Below are 22,002 nucleotides of genomic sequence, written 5' to 3' on the forward strand. Positions count from 1 at the left end.
TATATATATATATATATATATATATATATATATATATATATATATATGACTCAAGCAGAAACAGAGGTAGGATTGAAGAACCCAGTAGCTCATCGAGAAACTAAAAGGAGAGCACCAAAGACTGAATCAGTCAGAAGACCGAATATTAGGACCTGAAGAAAAGTAGGGGATCTAGATGAAATAAGCAAGGAATACGGAAAACAAAACTAAATACACAGAAAAGGAAAATAGAAGAAATGTGGGATACCATGAGCAAATCAGACCTTCAAATTAGTCCTAGCCGAGGGAGAAGAATCTCAAATCAGTGGCACGTAGCAGTTTACCAGACTCTTAATGCATGTCTGTCTTTTCAGGGATGGCTTTGTGTTACGCACATAGTGCTTTGAACCTGGGGGCTTGTTTGTAACCTTTTGCCTAGGTAATGAAGCATATGCCTTTATTCCTCCCTTCATTCTTTATAAATTTGGGTGGAGTTCCTTATTCGGCTATGGCCTTGGTGATTGCTTGCTTATTTTTCTGAGGGGGAAAAAGCCTTTCTAGGGAATGTAACTGCAGTTTTCTTGGTAAAAGTAGACATCATGCATTCAGTCAGTATGTGTCTTTGATTCACCACACACTTGACAAAGAGTTGGTGGCTAATGATCTAATTTTAGATTCTATTTTTATCTGTGAAGTCGTGTTAGATTTTAAGAAGGAAGAGATTATTGGCAGGCTTTCAACTAAAGCAAGAAACTTAAACTGTGGACTTTAAATTATTATTGTATTATAATGTATGTTGGGAGGAGGGGTACACACGTGCTGAGGACAGTTTTGTGGAAGTGATTTTCTCCTTGTCATTTTACATGGATTCAGTGGATCAAAGTAAGCTTTGGAGGCTTGCCTGGCGGAGGCTATAGCTGCTGAGCCATCTTGCTACCCAGTAGATGTTTTCATGTATAGGGTGCTGTGGTTTCGTCATCAGGATTCTTGTGTGTCTGTTTCATTGATCCTTACAGAGTACATATGGTGACAGCGCTTAGACCTGTGCAGTATTCCTTGACTGGCCACACCAGAATAGAGACAGAATGACTAAGGACAGCACCAAGCATTTGTGACGTGTAGGGTCCTAAGGATGACCAAAAAATAAAATGGTGTGTTTTATTCTGGTGAAAAACATGTTATACCGCCTACTGTCATTTTCCTTAGGCTGACAAAAACTCAATAATCATTGGACTTAGTTGAGGGAACTCTGTTACCAAACAAAAGCCATGGTGTGTACTTGACAGATGTATTTCAAATGTGAAGAGAAAGTGGTAACTGTTCTTGTGAAGAGTTCAAGAGGGCTGTGATTGGCATGTGTCTAGGCAAGTGTGGACTTTCAGTACTTTTTTAAATGACAGAACATGTAGCAACTTTGAAAAAAATACTTTGCCTAATTAAAGTACCATTACCATCTAATTGATTCTTTTTGCTAGGCTTGGTTTTCAGAGAAATTAAAGGAGTCAAAGAAGAGAAAAGCAGTGTTTGCAGATGTTCAGAGCTGCCCAAGCTAGTTAAAGAGATTAAATATAAAGACCTGAGTGTATTCCTGAAGGAAGACGTTTCCATTGAGATACTTGTAAAAAGAAAACCTTTAAAGTTATAGGGCAGAGGCTAAGCATGTGGCCCAGTTGTTCGAGTGCTCTCCCCTGGCCCGAATGGGGCTGGGGTGTCATCTGCCACACTTCATCAGCTGCGCAAGTGGTGCAGGCATGCAGTCCCAAAACTCAGGAGGTGGAGGCAAGGGTTCGGACGCTGCAGATCACACAGGGAGGTCAGGGCCAGCCTGGGCTACATGCTACCCTACTCAAAAACTTTCCCAAAGTGCAATTTCAACTCAGGATGCCACAATTGCTTATTTATCAGTGAAATTTTCAGTACCACAAAAGATCCAGTAAGTACAATACAGAGGCAGAACATTGGGAGAGGGAAATATTGTCAGTTTCACTTTTTCGACAGTGGGTTACAAAGTCTAGTAGTCAAAACCTTTCAAGAGAACTACCAAGCACAAATGGCACAGACTACACTATATCCATTGCCTCAGGTGTTCTTGTTTCCCAGATCCCCTGGGTTTATTGTTACCTCTTAAGGCAAAGCTCCCGAGTGCCAGCTTTCTCTGTCACTTTGTAAGCTATTTCCCAGAGAGGAGGAGAAGATACTGTGCAGCTAGTGTCACAGTGCAGAGGGAGATGGAGAAAGTGCCAGTACTTCCACTCCCCTTCCTTCCCTCCTGTATTCTTCCTACTGCAGGCCTTACTTCCCTTTGTTCAGCAACTTCCTGTGGGCTGGAGAACTGCCTGAGCTTCCCTGTGAGACTTGGGGCGGCTCGGTTGGTTTTTTGCTGTGCTGCTGAAGCTTCACCTCTAGCTCGAGCATTCAGTTGAAAGCTTTACCTCAGCGACAGTTAGTTGTTTTATTTTTATTGGGGCGGGGAGGTGCCAATCTAAAGCAAAATTTAAATGGAAAATTATGCAAAAAGAGGATGGACATCAGAAGAAGGAGAAAACAGGGAACAAGTCAGGAGCCTGACACAGAGGACTCTGAAAGGCTCTGTCCTGCAGACTATCAAAGCAGATGCTGAGACTTATGGCCAACCTTTGGGCAGAGTGCAGGGAACCTTATGAAGGAAGTGGGAAACAGTAAGATCTGGAAGGACAGGAGCTCCACAAGCAGAACAACAGAACCAAAAATCTGAGCACAGGGGTCTTTCCTAAGACTGATACTGCAACCAAGGACCATGCATGCAGATAACCTAGAACCCCTACACATATGTAGCCCATGATAGTTCAGTGTCCAAGTGGGTTCCATAGTAATGAGAACAGGGACTGCCCCTGACATGAACGGATTGGCCTGCTCTTTAATTACCTTCCCCTGAGGGGAGAGCAGCCTTACCAGGCCACAAAGAAGACAATGCAGCCACTCCTGATAAGACCTAATTGACTAGGATCAGGAAGGAAGGAAAAGAAGACCTCTCCTATCAGTGGACTTGGGGAGGGGCATGCATGCAGAGGGTGGAGGAAGGGAGGGATTGGGACGGGAGGAGGGAAGGAACCACAGGGGGGATACAAAGTGAATAAAGTATAATTAATAAAGAATTATTAAAAAAAAAAGGAAGGAAGAAAAAGAAAAGACTGTAGTGTATAAGCAATAGTGCACATTGAACCCAAATGAGATGCCATTTTCTTGCATGTTGGTTTGACAAAAGTGAAAAGACAAACATGCCTGTTGATGGAATTGAGCAAATCACTGTCGGGTGAAGGTGGAGCCCGAGTGGCTTTATGCTTCATGGAGACTGGGGTGGCGGTGTTGAGAAGATTGAATCAGCAATCTTCTGCATGCATCAGGTCACGTGGGCATGCATGCTCTTTTATAATAGAGAATTAGTGGGCAAATCAAGTGGCCATTTAAAAAGGGAAGGACTTGAAAGAGGAATGGCACACTCATTTTATAAGATATCATCAGGTCATCAGAAAGAAAAAGTTAAACTAAGTGAATCCTAGGAAGATAGCTCTGACATTTTTTTAGGGAAAAAATACTCGTTAACTTATTTTTATACAACCTAACTAAAACAAAACAAAACAAAAAAACCGAAACACTAAATGTATATTTCCCACTGTGTATGTTTACAAAAATGTTTACATTTTAAAACAAGGTATTCAAGAACACACCAAATAGCCTAAGTCTGTTTGATTTAAAAGTAAGATTGAATGTGCAGACAGTTTCTTACTTTCCCAGTACGCCTCTTGTATGCTTGGTGTACTATAGTATGCATTAAAATTAATGGGTGATAAGTAGACAGTAGCATGGAAAAAATAAGAGAATAGATTTTTTTTTCCAAAATAATTTAAAAATATATGTAATCTAAGTTTTAGTGGTCAGTCCTAAGGAAATAATTTTTTTTTTTTTTTTATGAGTAGAAATATATTGGCCACATACAAAATTCCGAGTGGTCAGTGTCTATCATGCCTTGAGTGGACATGTTTGCTGATGTAACAAACATACCTTCTGAACATTACAGCATCCCATGAATTCATTAAAAAAAAAAAAAGAATGAAACTGATGAGTAAGACATGACTACCAATTTTTTAGTATTAAAAAAGCATCAAGGGCTGGAGAGATAGCTCAGCCATTAAAAGGCTAGCTAGACTCACAACCAAAAAAAGCATCACCAGTTAGTTTTCACATTGTTTTATTATAGGTATTCTTATTAAGCTGTATAAAACAGTATTATAGGTGTACTTTTAATAATACTTATATCAAAGAAATGATATCACAAAGGCACCTTTAAATATTTATCTCTGGTGTACTTAGAATAGTGTGTGGTTTCTATGATTAAAAAATACGTACATACATAAATAAAAGAGTAATCTATGTATATACTTTTGTATGTACATATGTATACACTTTATACACTATTTCCCCCAAATTTTCTCTGCCTGTTTTTATTATTAATGGAAGAAAATATTTTTAAAAATTAGTTTACTTGTACAATGTACTGGTAGTTTTCTATTTTGTATGCTTGTCTTAAATCCTGCATGAAATGCTGCATCAAATTGTTTTATTGTATGCCTTGCCTTTTTCCAAGAGGAAGAAAGGCCTTTTTGCCTAGACCAGTGAACCACTGCAGTATATTTAGCATGAACTGAATAAACTTGCCCACTGATTAGTTGTGTTTTCAGCAGCGATGTTTCTTGTCTGTGTTGGAGGCGCTGGAGAGACTTCTCTTGTGGGAGGCCTCCTGCTGTCAGCCATCACAGACACTGCCTGTCAGTTCCTCTTGGGGAAGCTGTATTTCTTTTCAACTTTATCTGTTACGTTTTGAGTTGAACTCTTCAGAAATGAGAAGTAGCTATGGGGCCATGCCTTGAAGGATCCACGATGTGAGTTTAAACTGCCAACTTCAGTAATGTTTTTTCCAAGAAAAACATTTTAAAATTTCTTACAGGGGCTGTGACAGAAAAACAGAACCTTAGAAGCCAGTGTGTTCTGTCATACCACCCTAGTTTACCTTTTGTGGCATCTGTCGCAAAATAATGCACTACTTCAACCTAAAAAATGATATAATTTACATGAACTCAGTAAGCATCTACTAGCAAGAAAGGAATTTCCACGTCTGTCCTCCCATCCTGCTCCATAAGTCATCAGGGAACAATTCTGGATGCTTCCAACTGTTGTGAAAAGCTTTATTGTTCTGCTGGAAGCCCGATGAAAGCGCTGCTTGATTCCATGCTGCTCCTTCCCTCGAGCCCTGCAGTTCACCTTTGAGGGTATGTGGGTGTTTGCATTTGAGAAAGTTAAGGAGCTCAACCCCTGGCCAGGCCTTAGAAACACCTAACGGTTGGTGTTTCCAGGCCATGGCCACCTGCATCGGTGCTCAGGAGAGAGTTGTTGTCCCACAGGGTGCGCTGCGTAGAAACCACTGTCTCCAGTGCAGTTGCTGTCCGTGCTCATCTCCTCAGCTCAGGGTGGCTCCCACACACTGGCAGACATTTGTTGAGGACTCACTGTGTCAGCGAACTGTGCCATGGTTCTAGAGATACAAGACTGAGCAGGAGCAGTCCCAGGACGCTTATTGTAAGGGAAAGTGAATTGCTCATCTTAACAGCAGACAACAAATATCTAACATTATCTCTCAGTGGAGAATTACCACCCATTTGCTCTTTTGCTCACTGCAAAAGTCTTTCAGTGAGATTTTGAATCCAGTTAGGATTGACATTGACCAGAATTCCTTCTCAGAACACCATCTTATAAAAGCCAACTTGAGAGTTGTGTGGTAACATTTCTGATCTTATGTTGGATCAGAGTTTGGGTTACTGTTGGGAGAGAGACACACATGCCAAGTTCATTGACAAACCACTAATGTTATATGTAATTCTGTTATGCAGTCTGTTTTTACCAAGGCATAATTGTTCACTAAAAACTCTACTCCTGGTTGGGGGCTGGAAGATGACCATGGTTAAGAGCACTGGCTGCTCTTCCAGAGGACCCAGGTTCAATTCCCAGCAGCCACCTGACAGCAAACAGCCATCTGTAACTCTAGTTCCAGAGCTCCTGACTCCCTCTTCTGGCCTTCGTGGGCACTGCATGCATGTGGTGCACAGACAGACATGCAGCCAGAACACCCACACACATAAATAAAAGTCTCAAGGAAAACTTCTTTTTGCTTAATGTTTGTCTTTTGTCTTGTAGGAGTTTATCTTGTCTGAAGATTATAACAAGATGACACCTGTGAAAAACTATCAAGGTAGGAATCGCAGCAGAGTTGTTTGCGTGCCTTCAAACTATTTCTTGGTAGATTTCTCCTCACCAAGAACACTTACATTACATGGGGGAGTGAAAGGAGAAAGCCTGTGAGGCCAGTATTTTCCCAGTTTGTGAACTAAGCTGTTGAGGACAGAAGAATCCAGGTAACTTGTAAGCCTGGTTACTCGGAGGTCAAGTACCAAACCAGACTAGGTCAGGGCAACTCCAAGTGCACAGCTTTCTACACCATGCTTCCCGGGAACGGCTCAGGAGGAGTTGAGTCAGCCTCAGGTTGTTTCAGATGAGCTTCATTTCATGTTTGATGAACTGGCGTGCTGGGGGAGGGGTGTTTCAGCTTCTATTTGTGTCGTTAACATTGGCTTATTGGCCAAACTCATTCTGTCAAGCAGGAGAAGTGTCGAGAGGGGGACATTTATTCAGACCAACAGTGTTATCAGGGCATTAAGTCCACATACCTTGACCTCATTCATTCTTGGTGGCCGCTCAGCATCTCATCCATGATCGCCACTATGCTATCACGAGTTTGGCAGGTTCTAGGCATTTCATTCTTTAAGATTTGGAGCTAAAGGGGCTGGAGAGATGGCTCAGTGGTTAAGAGCACTGTCTGCTCTTCCAAAGGACCTGGGTTCAATTCCTAGCACCCACATGGCAGCTCCTAACTGTCTGTAACCCCAATTCCAAGGGATCTGACACCATCACACTAATGCACATAAAATAAAATTAAATATAAAAAAAAGATTCGGAGCTAAATTTATTTCCCTGTGGTTTTTTCCCCCCATTTTTTATTTTGCATCGTTAATCAAATATTTATTGAGTACCTACTGTGTTAGCTCAGGAGTCTAATAATGAGCAAATATATAGTGTCTGTCTATAAGCAGCTTATGTGAGGGGTTTTAGAATGTGCCCTTCCAGTTTTTGCTTGGAACCACAAAAACTGAGTAGCAGCTCTCTTCACATGCCAGCCTTTAAAGTTATTTTAAATAGCGATGGAAGGTCATAGTCTGTCCTTTCGCCTTCACTCATCTTCTTTCACTTCTCTAACATAAGCATTTTATGCTCAACTGTCTTTTATGATCTGAGCAGTTGTTCTGTAAAAACATGTTTGGTTGTCTTGCTTACAAATTCGAGGTATCCTGTTGTACCATTTTCAAATATGACCTGGTTATATAGCATATAACTTTTAGCATGGTTCTTAATGATCATTCTCTCCCCACCTCCATAAGTGTGAGCTAGAATTAGAACATGGTAAGTGATGGATATCACTTCCAAGATTATGTGCATACTGGGGCATGCATGGCACTCACCTCTCTGCTTGCAAGTGTGCACATCTGATGATGTGTGCGGTGGAGCCAGCAAACATCTCATGAGCAGTCAGGGAGGGACTAATTCTCCCAGCTCAGCAGCCAACAAAGAACGGAACCAGCCAACAGCTATGTGAGAGATCAGGAACTAGCCCTCCGTCTGTTAAGCTTTCAGATGGGACCCCCACATGGTGATTTCCTCCTAGGAAAAGCATTATGGCTGGAGCATCCAGTCAAGCCGTTCGAGGATTTTCGACCCACAGAAACCCTGAGATGATAAAATCCTTTGAGGCATCAACTTTGGGATAATTTGTTACACAGTAGTAGATGACTAGTACATGCGTGTAGTCTGCTGGGTAAATCCTGCTTCTCTCCCCTCCTGGGCGCTGCTGTAATAATACAGAGGTGAGTGCTGGCAGCCGTTTCACACCGTGAGTCACATGGGGAAGGGCACACGGCAGCGTTCTCCCTGCATGTTTTTAGGCTGTCTCTCCTGATTTGGAACTAATACTTCCAATCTGTTACTTATCATGTCATTTTGTTGCCTGTCAGCTCAACTTACCAAGATATTTTTGAAATTCCAGTTGTCATTACATATATTAACTCCCTTTTAGTTTTGTGTTCCTTTTTCTTGAATCTCTGCTAAATGTGCTGAAGAACCAGCCAGATGCACATCTGAAGAGTTTATTGCTAGGGTCTGTTTTTCTCATGCTCTAACATGGTAGATTTTCTAGCATAGTCTACTCCACATGCTTTCTGTCAGATAATTACAAAACCTCAATAACCAGACTCTTGTGGATACTTTCTTCACAAACACCTAGAGCTGATGGTAAAATAATGTATTTTTATTATTTCCTTTAAGGCAGTGTTAAAAGAATACCCATTTTCCAGAGCCAAGAAAAAAAAAAACTAAATCTCAGAGTGTTATGCAAATGCACTGACTTTGCAGGTGCTCTGGGAAGAGAGAGCCAGGAATAACTAGCTGCTTGTGTATGACAATGCCCTTAGCAGCAAGTGATACAGCCTGGAGCACAAGTAAGATGAAAACCTGGAACTGAGATTTCCAGAGAAAGTCCACAAAGGATTATATCCTCATGAAAAGGAACAGATGGAAATCCTCCACTCATTGGCCCAGGAGACAACAGGGGAATTTATTCTGATCTCAGCTCTATAGATGAGAAAAATCTCCTATAATAAATCAAAACCTCTCTGAAAATTCTTGGATATGAAATATAAATATAAAACAATTATATACCTCCAAAAGCTCTATATTTGGAAAATGATTATGAAAAATAGTTGTTTCTCGGTGACATTGCAAAGCACCATCAGAAATAAACACAGACCTCTTTAAGACAAGCTGCATACGTGTTCCTAGAGCAAAACAAGAATGGTTGGTCCAAGCTGTAGTCAGTGGCAGAGCCTTGGAATTGAGCTCCAGCACTACAGAACAGTCAAGCAAAAGGGATGCATAAGATTAACCTTTACTTTTAAAAAGTATTACCAGAGTAAATGAAGCCGTCATGAATAAATGTTAGCAGAGGTCACAAATAGAAAAAGTAGAATGCCAACAGCTTTGGAACATGTTCTGAAAGTGATTATAACATTTTAAATTAAAAAAAAATAAACAAAGTAAGGCTGAGTGTGGTGGCACATGCTTACTGTCTCAGTCTGGGTTGTATCCTACAAATGCTGGTACCTTGTTTCCATTTTACTTCATTTTATCTTAAATTGGGTGATGAATATAGACCCCTTGGGAATCCTAGAATATTTGGAAGTTAAATTATAAATTTTTAAATAATCCATGTGTTAAAGAAATAATAAAGCATTTTGAACCGAATAAAATGAAAACAAACAAGGATACCAGTATTTATAGGATATAACCACATTCTGAACTGACTAAAATAAAAACAAGGATGCCAGTATTTATAGGATAGAGCCACAGCAGCTAAGGAGACTGGCGGCTCAAACACTGACATCATAAAGGAAACGAGGTCTCAGATCACTGACTGTGGTTTAAAAAAAAAAAGAAAGAAAGAAACCTACCCAGAGGGAAGGGAAGAGAAATTATTACAGGAGTTCATGACATATAGAACAGATAGTACAGAGAAAGCAGTGATATCAAAGGCTATTTTTTGAGATTAAAAAAAGTGATAAACTTCTAACTAGACTAGCAAGGGAGGAATTATGTATGTGAGGAAGGAATGGACTGGCGCTCTCACAGAAGCACCCTCTGTGTGTGCACAGGGTGGTAATGGATACCTTGAACACTATGAACTGACAGCGCATCCAGATGCTCCATGTGTGGATACTATGTTGATATGTGTTGGCATATCATGAACTCACAGGTTGAAAGTCACAGAACTGCAGAACACTCGGGAAGAAATAGTTGATTCTGATAGCTCTGTATGTGTAAAAAGAAGTTGACTTTTTAGTTTAAAACCTTCTAAAGAAAACTTGTATTAGGGTTCTCTAGGGGAGTGAAATTGAGAGAATGAATCCATATATATATAGAGGGGGTGTCCAGCTTATTCGACAATGGCTGTCTAGCGACAGAAGGTCCAAGCATCCAGTAGTTGTTCAGTCTGTGGTGCTGGATGTCTCTGCTGGTCTTCAGTATAAAGTGGAATCCTGAAGAAGTCGGCTCTATAGGCAGTAAGGAGTGGACTTGCTAGCAAGAGGGAAAGCATGCAGGCAAAGAGAACAAGTTTTCTTCTTCCGTTCCTTTTATATTCCCAGACCAGATGGTTTTACTGGTTATATTTTATGAAACATTAAAGGAAGAAAATATGTGAGACCATAGGAACTCTTTTGGAAATTGAGGAATGAAAGACTTCCCAGCCCATTGTAAGAAATCAGTATCTCCTGATACTAATGCTATGCAAAATCAATATGAGAAAACTAGGATGCCATTCTCTGTTCAGACAGATGCTACAAACCTAAGTTTCACCACATCCAGCAATATGTACAAAAGAATACATTATGGTCTGGTGAGGTTTATCTCAGGAATGTAGTATTGGATTCACGTTAAAAACAAAATGGCAACCAGGCATAGTGATGGACACCTTTAAACCCAGCACTCAGGAAATAGGCAGATCTTTCTGAGTTCTAGGCCAGCCTGATCTACATAGAAAGTTCTAGGACAACCAGGGCTACATAGAGAGACACTGCCTCAATATACAAACAAACCACAAAAACTCAATGCTGTGTTTCCCCAAACATGGGAAGTAATGGCTCAAATAGTTATGTGCCCATGTTCATGGCAGTGTAAGCACAGAATGCACATTGTGACTTGAATGGACAGACATAATGCAGTATATACATCTAAAGGCACATCACACAACCTTCAGAAGGAAGTCACTTCAGCATTGTGGATGCCCATCATAAAAGAACAAGTTTTGAAGGAGTCCACGTACCTGTGGTACTTACTACAGTCAAATTTGTAGAGACAGTTACCATAGGCTGGGGAGGAAAGTAAGTTGTGACTTAGTGTTTAATAGGATTTACGTTTGAAAGATGTACAATTTCTAGAGAGGTGACCACTATCAAGCCTTAATGTGAATGTACTTAATTCTACAGCATGTATATTTAAAAGTGATTAAGATGGTAAATTATATGTCAAAATTTCTGCAAAAAATTTAGAGAGATTTTAGGTATAAGTTGCTGGATGAACTATCTGAATTGTTGAATATGTTGGTAAATATTAATGTCTAATATTTAGAAAAATCAGTCCTGGATTAATGACACACCTAAGGCAGGAGGATTGTGAGTTCAAGGTCATATATAGGGAGAACCTGTCTCAAAAAAATATAACAAAAATCAAATAAACCAGCTTTGAAAGAAATAGGATATACTAGAGTTGCTGATGAGAATATGACATGACATTGACTCTTTGAAGAACATTTCATCAATTTTTCAAAGAATTAAAAAAATACCTTATGACATAGCATTAGAATTGAAAAAATATATTCACACAGAATGTGTGAATAAATATACTTAGAAAAGTGTTTATAATAGCCAAGAGAGGGAAATAATCCTGACCTCTTATCAGTGAAAGAGGAAGAGGAAGATGAGAGAGAGAAAGAAAGAGAGAAAGTAAAGTAATGGAATGCTGATAATCCATGCTGTAACATGTTAACATGTGAATTTGAAAACATTATGCTAATAGAGAAGCCAGACACAAAGGCCACATCATAAGATCACATTTATGTGAAATGTCAAGAATAGGTGACTCAATAGAGGTGGAAAGTAGATTGACCGAAGTTAAGGGAGGGAACGTTTGATTGTTTGGGAGGGAGGGAAATACTTTGGAATGGATGGTGATGATGCTCATGTAGCACGAATATGCTATCAGCCAATGAGCTATTACACTCTAAAAAGGTCAGAAGTGTGGTGAGTTTTAGCTCAATAAATTCAACTTTTTAAAACCAACCAGTGGTACTTGATACCAGTATCAAAGCTGTTAATTCCTTCGGATGCTAACAAGAAGGGACAAGTGTAGACAGTCTGTAATCTCCCCCAACACTTAGTAGGACAAATGCAGTGACACACAAATGAGTCTACAGTGTGGCCCAGTGTGAGCTAGTGCAGCTCTGCAGAGCTGTTCAACCGGAAACCAACATAGTCCATCCCATCAACAAGCTGAAGAAGAACCCTGTCATATATGTCGATGGGAAAGGGCTGGGGATGCAGTTCAACTGTAGACAGCTTTCCCGGCCTGTGCAGGCTCTTTTCTATCCCTAACACCGCTGCTAGGATTTGGTGAAATCATGGTTACAACTCAGAAATCCTGGAAAGAGAAAAGCACTTCAGTATGGCAAGGAACTGCCTGCACGACGTTGAGAAAACCTGTCTCCTGCTAGCCTAGGATGCCTCCCACCCTAGGCCCTATTTGGGAAGCCAGGCATCAAGCCCGTGTTTACTTACAAGTTTCTAAAGCTCGGTGATAAGACTCTGCCTTCAAGAATTTCGGATGCAGAAACTGTGGTACATCTATACAATGGAGTATTACTCAGCAATGAAAAATAAGGAAATCATGAAATTTGCAGGTAAATGGTGGGACCTGGAAAGGATCATCCTGAGTGAGTTGACCCAGAAGCAAAAAGACACTCACGGTATATACTCACTCATATAAACATACAATATAGAATAAACCCACTAAAAGCTGTACATCTAAACAAACTAAGCAAAAGAGAGGACCCTAACTAAAATGTTCAATCCCCATCCTGAAAGGCAAAGAGGATGGACATCAGAAGAAAACGAAAATAGGAAACAACCTCGGAACCCGCTACAGAGGGCCTCTGAAAGCCAGAAGAAAACAGGAAACAACCTTGAAACCTGCCACAGAGGGCCTCTGAAAGCTTCTGCAGTATAGACTGTCAAAGCAGATGCTGAGCCTGATGGCCAACTGATGGGCAGAGTGAATGGAATTTTATGTAAGAAGTGGGAAATAGTAAGAGCTGGAGGGAATGGGAACTCCACAAGCAGAGCAACAGAACAAGATAATTTGAACACAGGGAACTTCCCAGAGACTCATACTCCAACCAAGGACTATTTGTGGAGATGACCTGGAACCCCTGCACAGGTGTAGCCCATGGCAGTTCAGTGTCCAAGTGGGTTACATAGTAATGGGAAGAGGGACTGCCTCTGACATAATCTGATTGGCCTGCTCGTTGATCACTTCCCCCTGAGGGGGGAGCAGCCTTACCAGGCCACAGTAGAGGACAATGCAGCCACTTTTGATGAGAACTGATGGACTAAGATCAGAAAGAAGGAGAGGAGGACCTCCCCTATCAGTGGACTTGGGGAGTGGCATGCATGCAGAAAGGGGAGGGAGGGTGGGATCGGCAGGGGAGGAGGGAGGGGCTTATGGGGGGATACAAAATGAATAAAGTGTAATTAATAAAAAAAATAAAAGATTTAATAAAAAAAAAAAGAATTTTCTTCTGAGTAAGAGTTCTGTCACCAGGCTGGGTGCAGTGGTGCACACCTATAATCCCAGCACTCAGCGTGGCAGAGGCAGACAGATCTTTGTGAGTTCAAGGCCAGCCTGGTCAAAGCGAGTCCAGGACAGCCAAGGTTACATAGAGAAACCCTGTTTTGAAACCCCCCCCCAAAAAAAAAAACCAAAACAAAAACCAGTTCTGTCTCCTTAGAGTATGTGTTTTGAATTTTTGAGATTTTGTTTTGTTTTCCCACTGACAACCAAATACTAAGAGAACTGACTTTGCCATAGAAACCAAGGTTTGCTTTGCTGTTTATGGGGGCCGGTGGGGACGTGGGGAGGATGGATTCAGATATGCCACTTTCCGTCCCTGAATGTGTTTAACACTCTGCAATTGGCAGAGGGTTTTTCTGCAGCGGGGCTGCAGACAGCCACCCACACTGTCACCACTGCTTGGTAATCAAAGCGGAAAATCTACAGCTCACCGTCCTTGAGAGTTACTCCTGCTCCGCCAGACCACTAGCCAGGCTGCTGTGCCTTTGTTCGTTCTATTCCTTGTGTTTGTTGCCTGGCATCACATAGTAAGAAAGCCAAGCTCTTCCTGCCTGAGTTTATTAACTAACAGAAGCCACGAAGCCTTAGCCAAGCCACTCAGCTTCACTGCACCTCAGCTTGGCCAGCTGAGAAACAGAGAGAAGGCTAAAAGGTGTGAGTAGTCTCTCCTCTCTCTCTAAAGATGTGCAATGCAAAATTCTTCTAATGGGGTTGTGCTTATATTTGAGTAGCCATAGGAATTCACACCCTTTCTGTCATGTGTACCTACTTCTATATAATAGGCATTTCATTCTTATCTCAGTAACCCTTCCATTGCTATGCTAAAACACTGTGACCAAGTCAACTTATAAAATAAAGCATTTATTTGATCTTATTGTTCCAGAGGGAGAATCCATGGTGATAAAGCAGAGACATGGAGGCAGGAATGGCTGAGAGCTCACATCTTCATCCACAAGCAGGAAGCAGAGAGAGTCCATACTGGGAATGGCATGAGTCTTTTGAAACATCAAAGCCCACTCCCAGTGACACACCTCCTTTAACAAGGCCACACCTCTGAATCCTTCCCAAACAGTTCCACTGAACTAAAAACCAAGCATTCAAATATATGAGAGGCCATTCTCATATATATGAGAATATATGAGGCCATTCTCATTCAAACAACCATCATTCCCTTTATTCTCCAAGCATCTGGGTTCTGATAAGAAGCTGCCAGAAATTTTGTTATGAGTTTAAAAATTAGATTCACAAAAAAGATCAATACGCCTTTCCTCTGGGGGTGGAGGGTGCACATAAACTGACCACAACTGACTGTTGTAAAGGTCATTCGTAATGTGCCTTGTGGTCACACTGATCCCGTAACCCCAGCATGCTTGGCCAGGCTTTGGTATATGGAGCTCTCTGAGGCAGTAATACTTGGATGGACATAAGTAGGAGTGTGAGGAGCTCACTGAGAAGAGATGGATGATTTAAAAAAAAACAAAAACAAAACAAGTGTTCATAGGGCATCCTTACCCACCCCTGATGAGAGCTACTGTTTTTCCTGTCCCTAATGGCTTTGTCCTTCAGCCTCTTCTGGGATGGGGAGAAGAGAAGGATGTAACAGTAGGCTGCATTTTTCCATTTTCCTCAGGATGCTTTATCAGCCATTTTCTCATCTCTTGATTTTTCAGCACATCAGAGCAGAGTGACGATGGTCCTGTTCGTTCTGGAGCTGGAGTGGGTGCTGAGCACAGGACAGGACAAGCAGTTCGCCTGGCACTGCTCTGAGAGTGGTCAGCGCCTGGGAGGTTACCGCACCAGTGCTGTGGCCTCAGGCCTGCAGTATCCTTTGCTGGACAAAATCCTTTCTCTTTGACTCATGATAATTTGTGGTATGTATAACTTAGAGGTTTTCTGTGTTTTACTTACTGTTTTTTCCTTGTGTGCAAAAGATGCTCTAGAGACCTCAAGGCACATGTGTAATGTGTTTTCCATGTAAATGGAGTGGAGCGAGGCAACCTCATTAAAGTAACAGGCCTGCTGCCTGCTGTGACATTCTGACACCTAGAGAGGGCAAAGCCCGATGTGTGATCCTCAGCTGTCAGAAGGACTGACAGATGGACATACGACCATCAACAAAATACAACGTTTGGTTTTAATAGACAACTCATTTCCATTATAGGAAAACTCCCCTACTGTTACAAATATCCCATTGGTGCTTAGAGAGTGGGCCGTGAGATTCTTGTTCATTTAGAAATACTTTGGGGGCCAGTGGGATGAATTAGCAGGTGAAAATGCTTGCTGCACAAGCTTGGAACCTGAGTTCACAGAGGAAGGAAGCAGCCTTTGGAAGTTGTCCTCTTAGGTTCACATGCACCCTGTGGTACACACTAATAATAAATGAAAATTTAAGTATTTCCTGACAGGCTGCCATGCCAGCGCTCACAGTGAGCTAGCTGTCTCTAAATGGTATCCTACAAGCTTTGTTCCAGGCATGAGACTTTCTCAGAATCCCAAGTTGTCAGTCCGTGTAGTTGGGATGAGTGCCTGCTAACACCAGAGAAGTTCACTTCCTGCTGCCGGGGCTCTGAGAAGCATCAGGTGGTGTGTGAGATGTTTCTTCCATAGCAAGGAGGAAAGTTCTCTTGTATAAAAAGTGGAATCCTCCAGTTTTTCACGGGTGAAGGAGAACACAAAGCCGATGGCATCCACAAAATTGGGAACACTGGGGCCTGCTTTTGGTTTTATCACTGTATTTATCAAGTGTCCAGTCACTCGTCAATAAAATGACAGTATCTTGCAGTTTCCTTACTCCCATGTTGTGTGGCAGTGGGTGTGCTTATGTGCACACAGGCTAATGGTGCTGTTATCTTTTCACCGGAAGGGTAAGATGAAGGGATCCGAATGACCACAGGGGAAGGTTGTAAAGGAGAATTACCGAGAGGAGAGACAGAGTCGACAGGGAGAGGGAGCTTATCCTTGACAGGGCAGCACTGTGGGCACATAAAAGACGCTTCCTCATGCTTCCGATGGGCCAGCTGAAGCCTAGACAGGGCCACACTATTTAGTAAGAACAGGACTGCTGTTCCTGACAGCTCTTGCCTTGGGCTTCTGCTTCTCCCTTTGCTTCTCAATACCAGAAACAATAGCATGCTGTGACTTGTTCTGGCTGGCATCAGTATCACTGGCCACCGTCATGGTGTATCTTCCTTTTATCTTCTGTCTTCCTTAGCCAAACCAGGCAGCGTGAGCAAAGACTTTCCCTCAAGAAGATTTGAACTATCTGAGAATGAGAAGCAAAAATTACAACTAAACTTGCCTTGACCATAGTGACCTTTTTTAAAGGTTCCAAAAGTCACCTTCATCGTGTGAGTGTTTGTTTGTTTGTTTGTTTAATTTTTCGAGACAGGGTTTCACTGTGTAACCTTGGCTGTCCTGGAACTTACTCTGTAGACCAGGCTGCCCTCAAACTCAGAGTCAGAGACAGAGACCTTCCTGTCTCTACTTCCCTGAGTGCTGCAATTAAGGGCTTAACACCACCACCATCAGGCCCATTTTGTGACTGTTTACAAAGCACAGAATCATGTTACTGGTTACCAGTTGGTTATGTATGAGTGTGTGTTGACAGAGCCCCTTCTAGAAGATGTGTGCCCCACCAGATTTGTCTTTAATAGCTCCAGTTTTCCAACTATAGTGCCAGCTCTTACTCCTGAGTATCTTTGCAGTGCTAAACATCGGTGTCATGACAGCCCTGTGCCTTTGCCAAGCAGGGGTGGGGAGGGTGGAGGAGGGGTCTGAGCTAAGAACCATGTGACTTCTCCAAAGCCAGTGAGTCCCCTCCCACACACTCCCCTGAACTGGCTGGCAGATAGGTTATTAGGCAGACCCCTACACTCTCACGGTTCCCCCCCACCTGTTCACTCCCCTTCCTCCTGCCTCTCTCCACTCTTAGGAGGGGTGTGTGTGTGTGTGTGTGTCTGATTTTTAATGAAAGGAAAGGAATATGGCCTGATAAAGCATCATAAATGCAGAGTGAAATCATTACCTCTGCCTTGCAGCTGCTGGCACAGGGTGGCCTCCACAGATGACACAATGCTGTCCTGTCTCCACCTGCCATTTACTAGAGTTAACAAAGATGACTAGATCAGCTATATCAGACCACATTTAGATGCTCTCCTCTCCCAGGCCTCTCAGTAGAGAATAATAGTGACAGTAACCAAAAACTCAGTCCAGAAACCACAGAGACAAGGAGACTGACCAGCTGACTTGTTGAGCTATCTGTTACCAGACTTTTACGTTATTTACCGGAAGCTTCAGATATTGAGTGAGCAGTCATAGTAAGGTGGTAACGAGGCAGCGGAAAAGGAAAAAGACAGCCTGAGCTCAGCCGTCCCTCAGAACCCAGAGTGCTCCTCCACGCACTGTACCCTCTACTAGTAAAACAGTGTGCGCAGTTCCCTAGGTAGAAAGGCCAAGGGATTTGTCCTGGTGGAACAGGATGCTAGATAGGCTACTAAGATTTCTCAGCTAGACCTCTGCACGTCTGCGCAGTCCAGAGTGAGCTCCTTCCCAAAGCTCCATGGCAGGGCAGAGGAAGTGGAATTTTTTCTTTGTACTTTACTTGCTAGTCTTTAGTTCAGGAAATCTCTTACCCACCTTTCCCTGCCAGCATCTTATTATTTGAGCATGTTTTGACCAATTTTTAATGCTTCTACAAAATAACTTAAGGCTCTTCAAGAGTGAGTCATTGGAGATACTTGTAAAATGTCACCCTGTGCAGTGAGATGTCCTCCTACAAGTGTCATCTCTCAGGGTTATTCCCAGTCAGGTCACGAGTTCTGAAAGGTGGTTAAGATTGTTTTAATTAGTTTCTTTTGTTAGTTTCTTAGTTTATTTATGGCACATTCAATGATAATGTCAAGCACTCCAGTATCAGGTTGTACTGTCATTTTATTTCATCCCTTTTCTAAGTCTCTGTTGGGACCATGGTTTGTTTTGGGGTTTTGTTTTGGTGGTGGTTGTTGTTTGTTTTTTGTTTTTCAAGACAGGCTCTCTCTCTCTCTCTCCAGCCCTGCCTGTCCTGGAACTTGATCTCAGGCTGGCCTCAAACTCAGAGATCCCCCTGCCCCTGCTTCCTGAGTGGTGAGATTATAGGCATGCACTACCACCCCTAGAGAAAATACTTTATGCATTGCCCATAACTCACGTCCACTGTTGATTCTTCTGTCCCTTTTTGCCACAGTATTCTGAAGCGAATTCTAGACCTTAAAGTCATTTTATCAAAACATATTTCATCATGAACCTCTAAAACGAAATATTAATAATTAATAATCTTTCGTAGTGCTGAGTCTTCTATTCTCAGCTTACAGTGCTTGCTTTGCAGGCCACTTTTTAGAGTAGATTCATTTGAAATTGGGTGTAGACACACCGCACCTAGCCTCCACAGTGGGAGCAGTTCCCACTGTCTCCGGAAGCTCCTGAATTTGCTCTCCAGATAGCCCGAATTGTAAATTGACCCCTCCACTTCCACTGACATCACATTCTTTGTTCATCTTCCTGCCCCCTTAGTTCTGTGAACGCTCAGCCTGTTGCACGTCCTCAGAGTGATGGTTCTGTGTGCTTCACACTGTGGCTCACCCGAAGCCTGAGAACTGGGTTGTCATCTTCCGTTCAGTCTGAGCACAGTTCATGACTGAGACTGTGCAGCGGTTACAGTGAGCGGGCCTGTTGCCTTCCTTTGAGAACAGTCAGTGACTAGGCCCCGCCAACCTTCCTGTTACTGGCTCTATCCAGTGGCCACTCTTTGCCGAGTCCTCACCTTCCTGGGGGTTGCAAAGTGGTCGTGTTCTAGTCCTATCATCTTTTCCCCACATGTGCAAGTTGGAAGTATTTGAAAACTAAGGATTTTCCTTATTAACTAGTGCTACTTATTGACTCTTAGATATAATTATTGTAGAAAAACAGTATTCTCGATTCTTGTCATTTTAATTTTCATTTTGTGCTTTAGCGTTTATTTGAGACAGGCCTTAATACATAGCCCAGGCTGATTTGGAACTCTCCATTATAGCTCAGACCAGCCCAAATTTCCCTCCTCCTGCCTCAGTCTCCTGAGAATTGGGACTACAGACTTATGCCACCACACCTAGTCAGTTCTTTCTTTCTTGATTGCTAGTTTAGGTAGAGAGTTTAGTACCCTGTCATCCCTCAAAGCATCGTACTTTGTGTGTGTGTTTGTTTGGTTTTGCATTCTTAGACGTTCTTAGGGTTTTGTCGTTGTTTAGGTTTTAAAATGCAATATATTTAACATTTTAATAAATATTATTTCGAATATTAAAACTTCCTCATCTTTGGCTAGTAAGAATCATATACTAGATTCAGTGTGTCTGTCTGTGTCAGTGTCCATGTGTAGTACTGGTTATCCAACCCAGGGTTTCACAAATGATTACCAAGCACTATCACTGAGATATATTTCTAACTCTTCCCCATGTCACTTCAGAATTCTTATTTTCAGGGATATTTTATAGCAGTTTTAGATTAACAGAAAAAAATAAATATTGAGCTTTTCTGTAGTCCCCATTTATTACAATTACTAAAAGCCTATGTTGGCGTGTACAATTTGTCTCAGCCTGGTGGGCTTTAAAATCACTGCAGAAACAAATCTGTAATCGTTGTGAGGCTCTGTTCCCAGGGAGATGTAAACAATTATCTCCTCCTAGGAGATGTGAACAATTACCTCCTCACCCTAGGAAGGGAGCAAAAGAGAGCCCAAAATAAGGATACCCCCAGAGTTCAGCTTGGTGACCCAGTGAGTGTCGCTGTGTCAGAGACTATTTACAAGAACAGAAAGTACTCAGAGACAATGGCATGTCAAAATCCCATTCCACACAGACATCTCGTGAAAGCTGGAAACCTGGAGCACACTGCACAACTTGGAGGCAGCTCAGCAGGTCTGAGACTGTCTCAGGCAGTCTCTTCCAGGTGGCTCGTTGGTCTCTGCTTCGTTTAGGTGGCTTAGCTAGTTTCTCTTTCTTCCCGGTGGCTCAGATGGTCTGGACCTCTGTTAAGCAGGTCAGCTTGTCTGGAAGTATCTCTCACCAGTCCTTACAGTTTCTCTATGTTTGGGGATGGAGGGGTGAGTGAGTCTGGTCAGGCTCAGGGACTTGAGGTTCAAGGCCTTGTCAGCTGTTTACTTCCTGAATCTCAAGAGTTCACCTTTTTTACAGCATCTCTGTCTGAAGGAGTTTCCCTGCAAGGTGGAAGGTTTTCTCAGAGATTTCAAAATGGTTTCACCACAGCGAACCTGTGAGGGAGTCTAGATTAAGTTAATTGCCGGGAAAAGACACACCCTAAATGTGAGAGGTGCCATTCCATGGACTGCACACACAGAGAGACATACACAGTGAACAAAAAGGGGAAAGTAACTTGCACATTTGTTGCCATCTGCCTACTAACTGGCCGTGTAACCAGCTCCTCCTGCTCCTGTCACTGTGCTTTCCCTGACATTTTGTACTACATGCCCAGGAACTGAGGGTCAGAGCAAATCCTTCCTAAGTGGCTTTTGTCAGGTACTTTGTCACATGATGAGAAGAATAACTAACATAGTATGTCATCACCACCCAGAATCCCTAGCTCACTTCATGGTTCACTTTTGCTCTTGTACATTGTGTGGTGTGTGGATCAAAACAAATGTGCCCACCATTGTGGTGCCACACAGAAGAGTTTCAGTGCCCTAAAGTTCCTCTGTGTCCCACCTGCTCTTCCCCTTGCCATGCCTGAGAAACTTACTGTTATGAGCCTTATTGCTATGAATAGTGTTGGCAGCTCCCTTGCTCTATTAGTTTTGTTTCCAGTTGCTGTGATGCAGAAAAACTATGACAAAGGCAACTTAGAGGAGAAGGGGTTTATTTGAACTCACACCATTGCAGGGAAGTCAGGACAGCAGGAAATTTGAGCAGCTGGTCACTTCCACAGTCGAGAGCAGAGAAAAAGAATACATGTATGCCTGTGTTCAGCTCACCTTCTCCACTCCTGCGCAGCTCGGGCTCCCCTGCCTTGGGAGTGATGCTACCCACAGTGGGCAGGTCTTCCTCCTCAGTTACGTAGCCAAGATATTGCCTCACAGAAACATACCCTCAGGCTAGCCTGATCTGGGCTACCTCATTCAGATGCCCTCCTCAGGAGATTCTAGATTATGCCAAATTAACTAATTAAAATTAGTAACATTTGCTTTCTGGTGCTTGTCTTAATCTCATCTTCACCCTTTCCTATACTATTCTCGGCTCTTCTTTTAGTGAAGAAGTATAAGATACACAATACATATGTGTGTGTATATATGTGTGTGTATGTATTGTTAAGCCTATATTAGTATGTCATTATAACCCAAAATGTATGTATGCATTCATGTGAGTTTTTTTTTTAAAGAAAATTATTATACACACACTTCTA

General features: G+C 42.3%; 1 protein-coding gene across 1 annotated transcript in view; it reads left to right on the plus strand.

The window, feature by feature from the left end:
• Wdfy2 (WD repeat and FYVE domain containing 2) overlaps positions 1-22,002 on the plus strand; it is a 140,092-nt gene that overhangs the window by 88,474 nt on the left and 29,616 nt on the right. The window contains exons 4-5 of the mRNA XM_055609685.1: positions 6,208-6,262; positions 15,249-15,399. Coding sequence (XP_055465660.1) covers positions 6,208-6,262; positions 15,249-15,399 — 206 coding nt within the window. The remainder of the gene's footprint in view (positions 1-6,207; positions 6,263-15,248; positions 15,400-22,002) is intronic.

This window comes from Psammomys obesus, unplaced genomic scaffold, assembly GCF_907164565.1.
Source record: "Psammomys obesus unplaced genomic scaffold, mPsaObe1.curated_primary_1811, whole genome shotgun sequence".
Taxonomy (NCBI): Eukaryota; Metazoa; Chordata; class Mammalia; order Rodentia; family Muridae; genus Psammomys; species Psammomys obesus.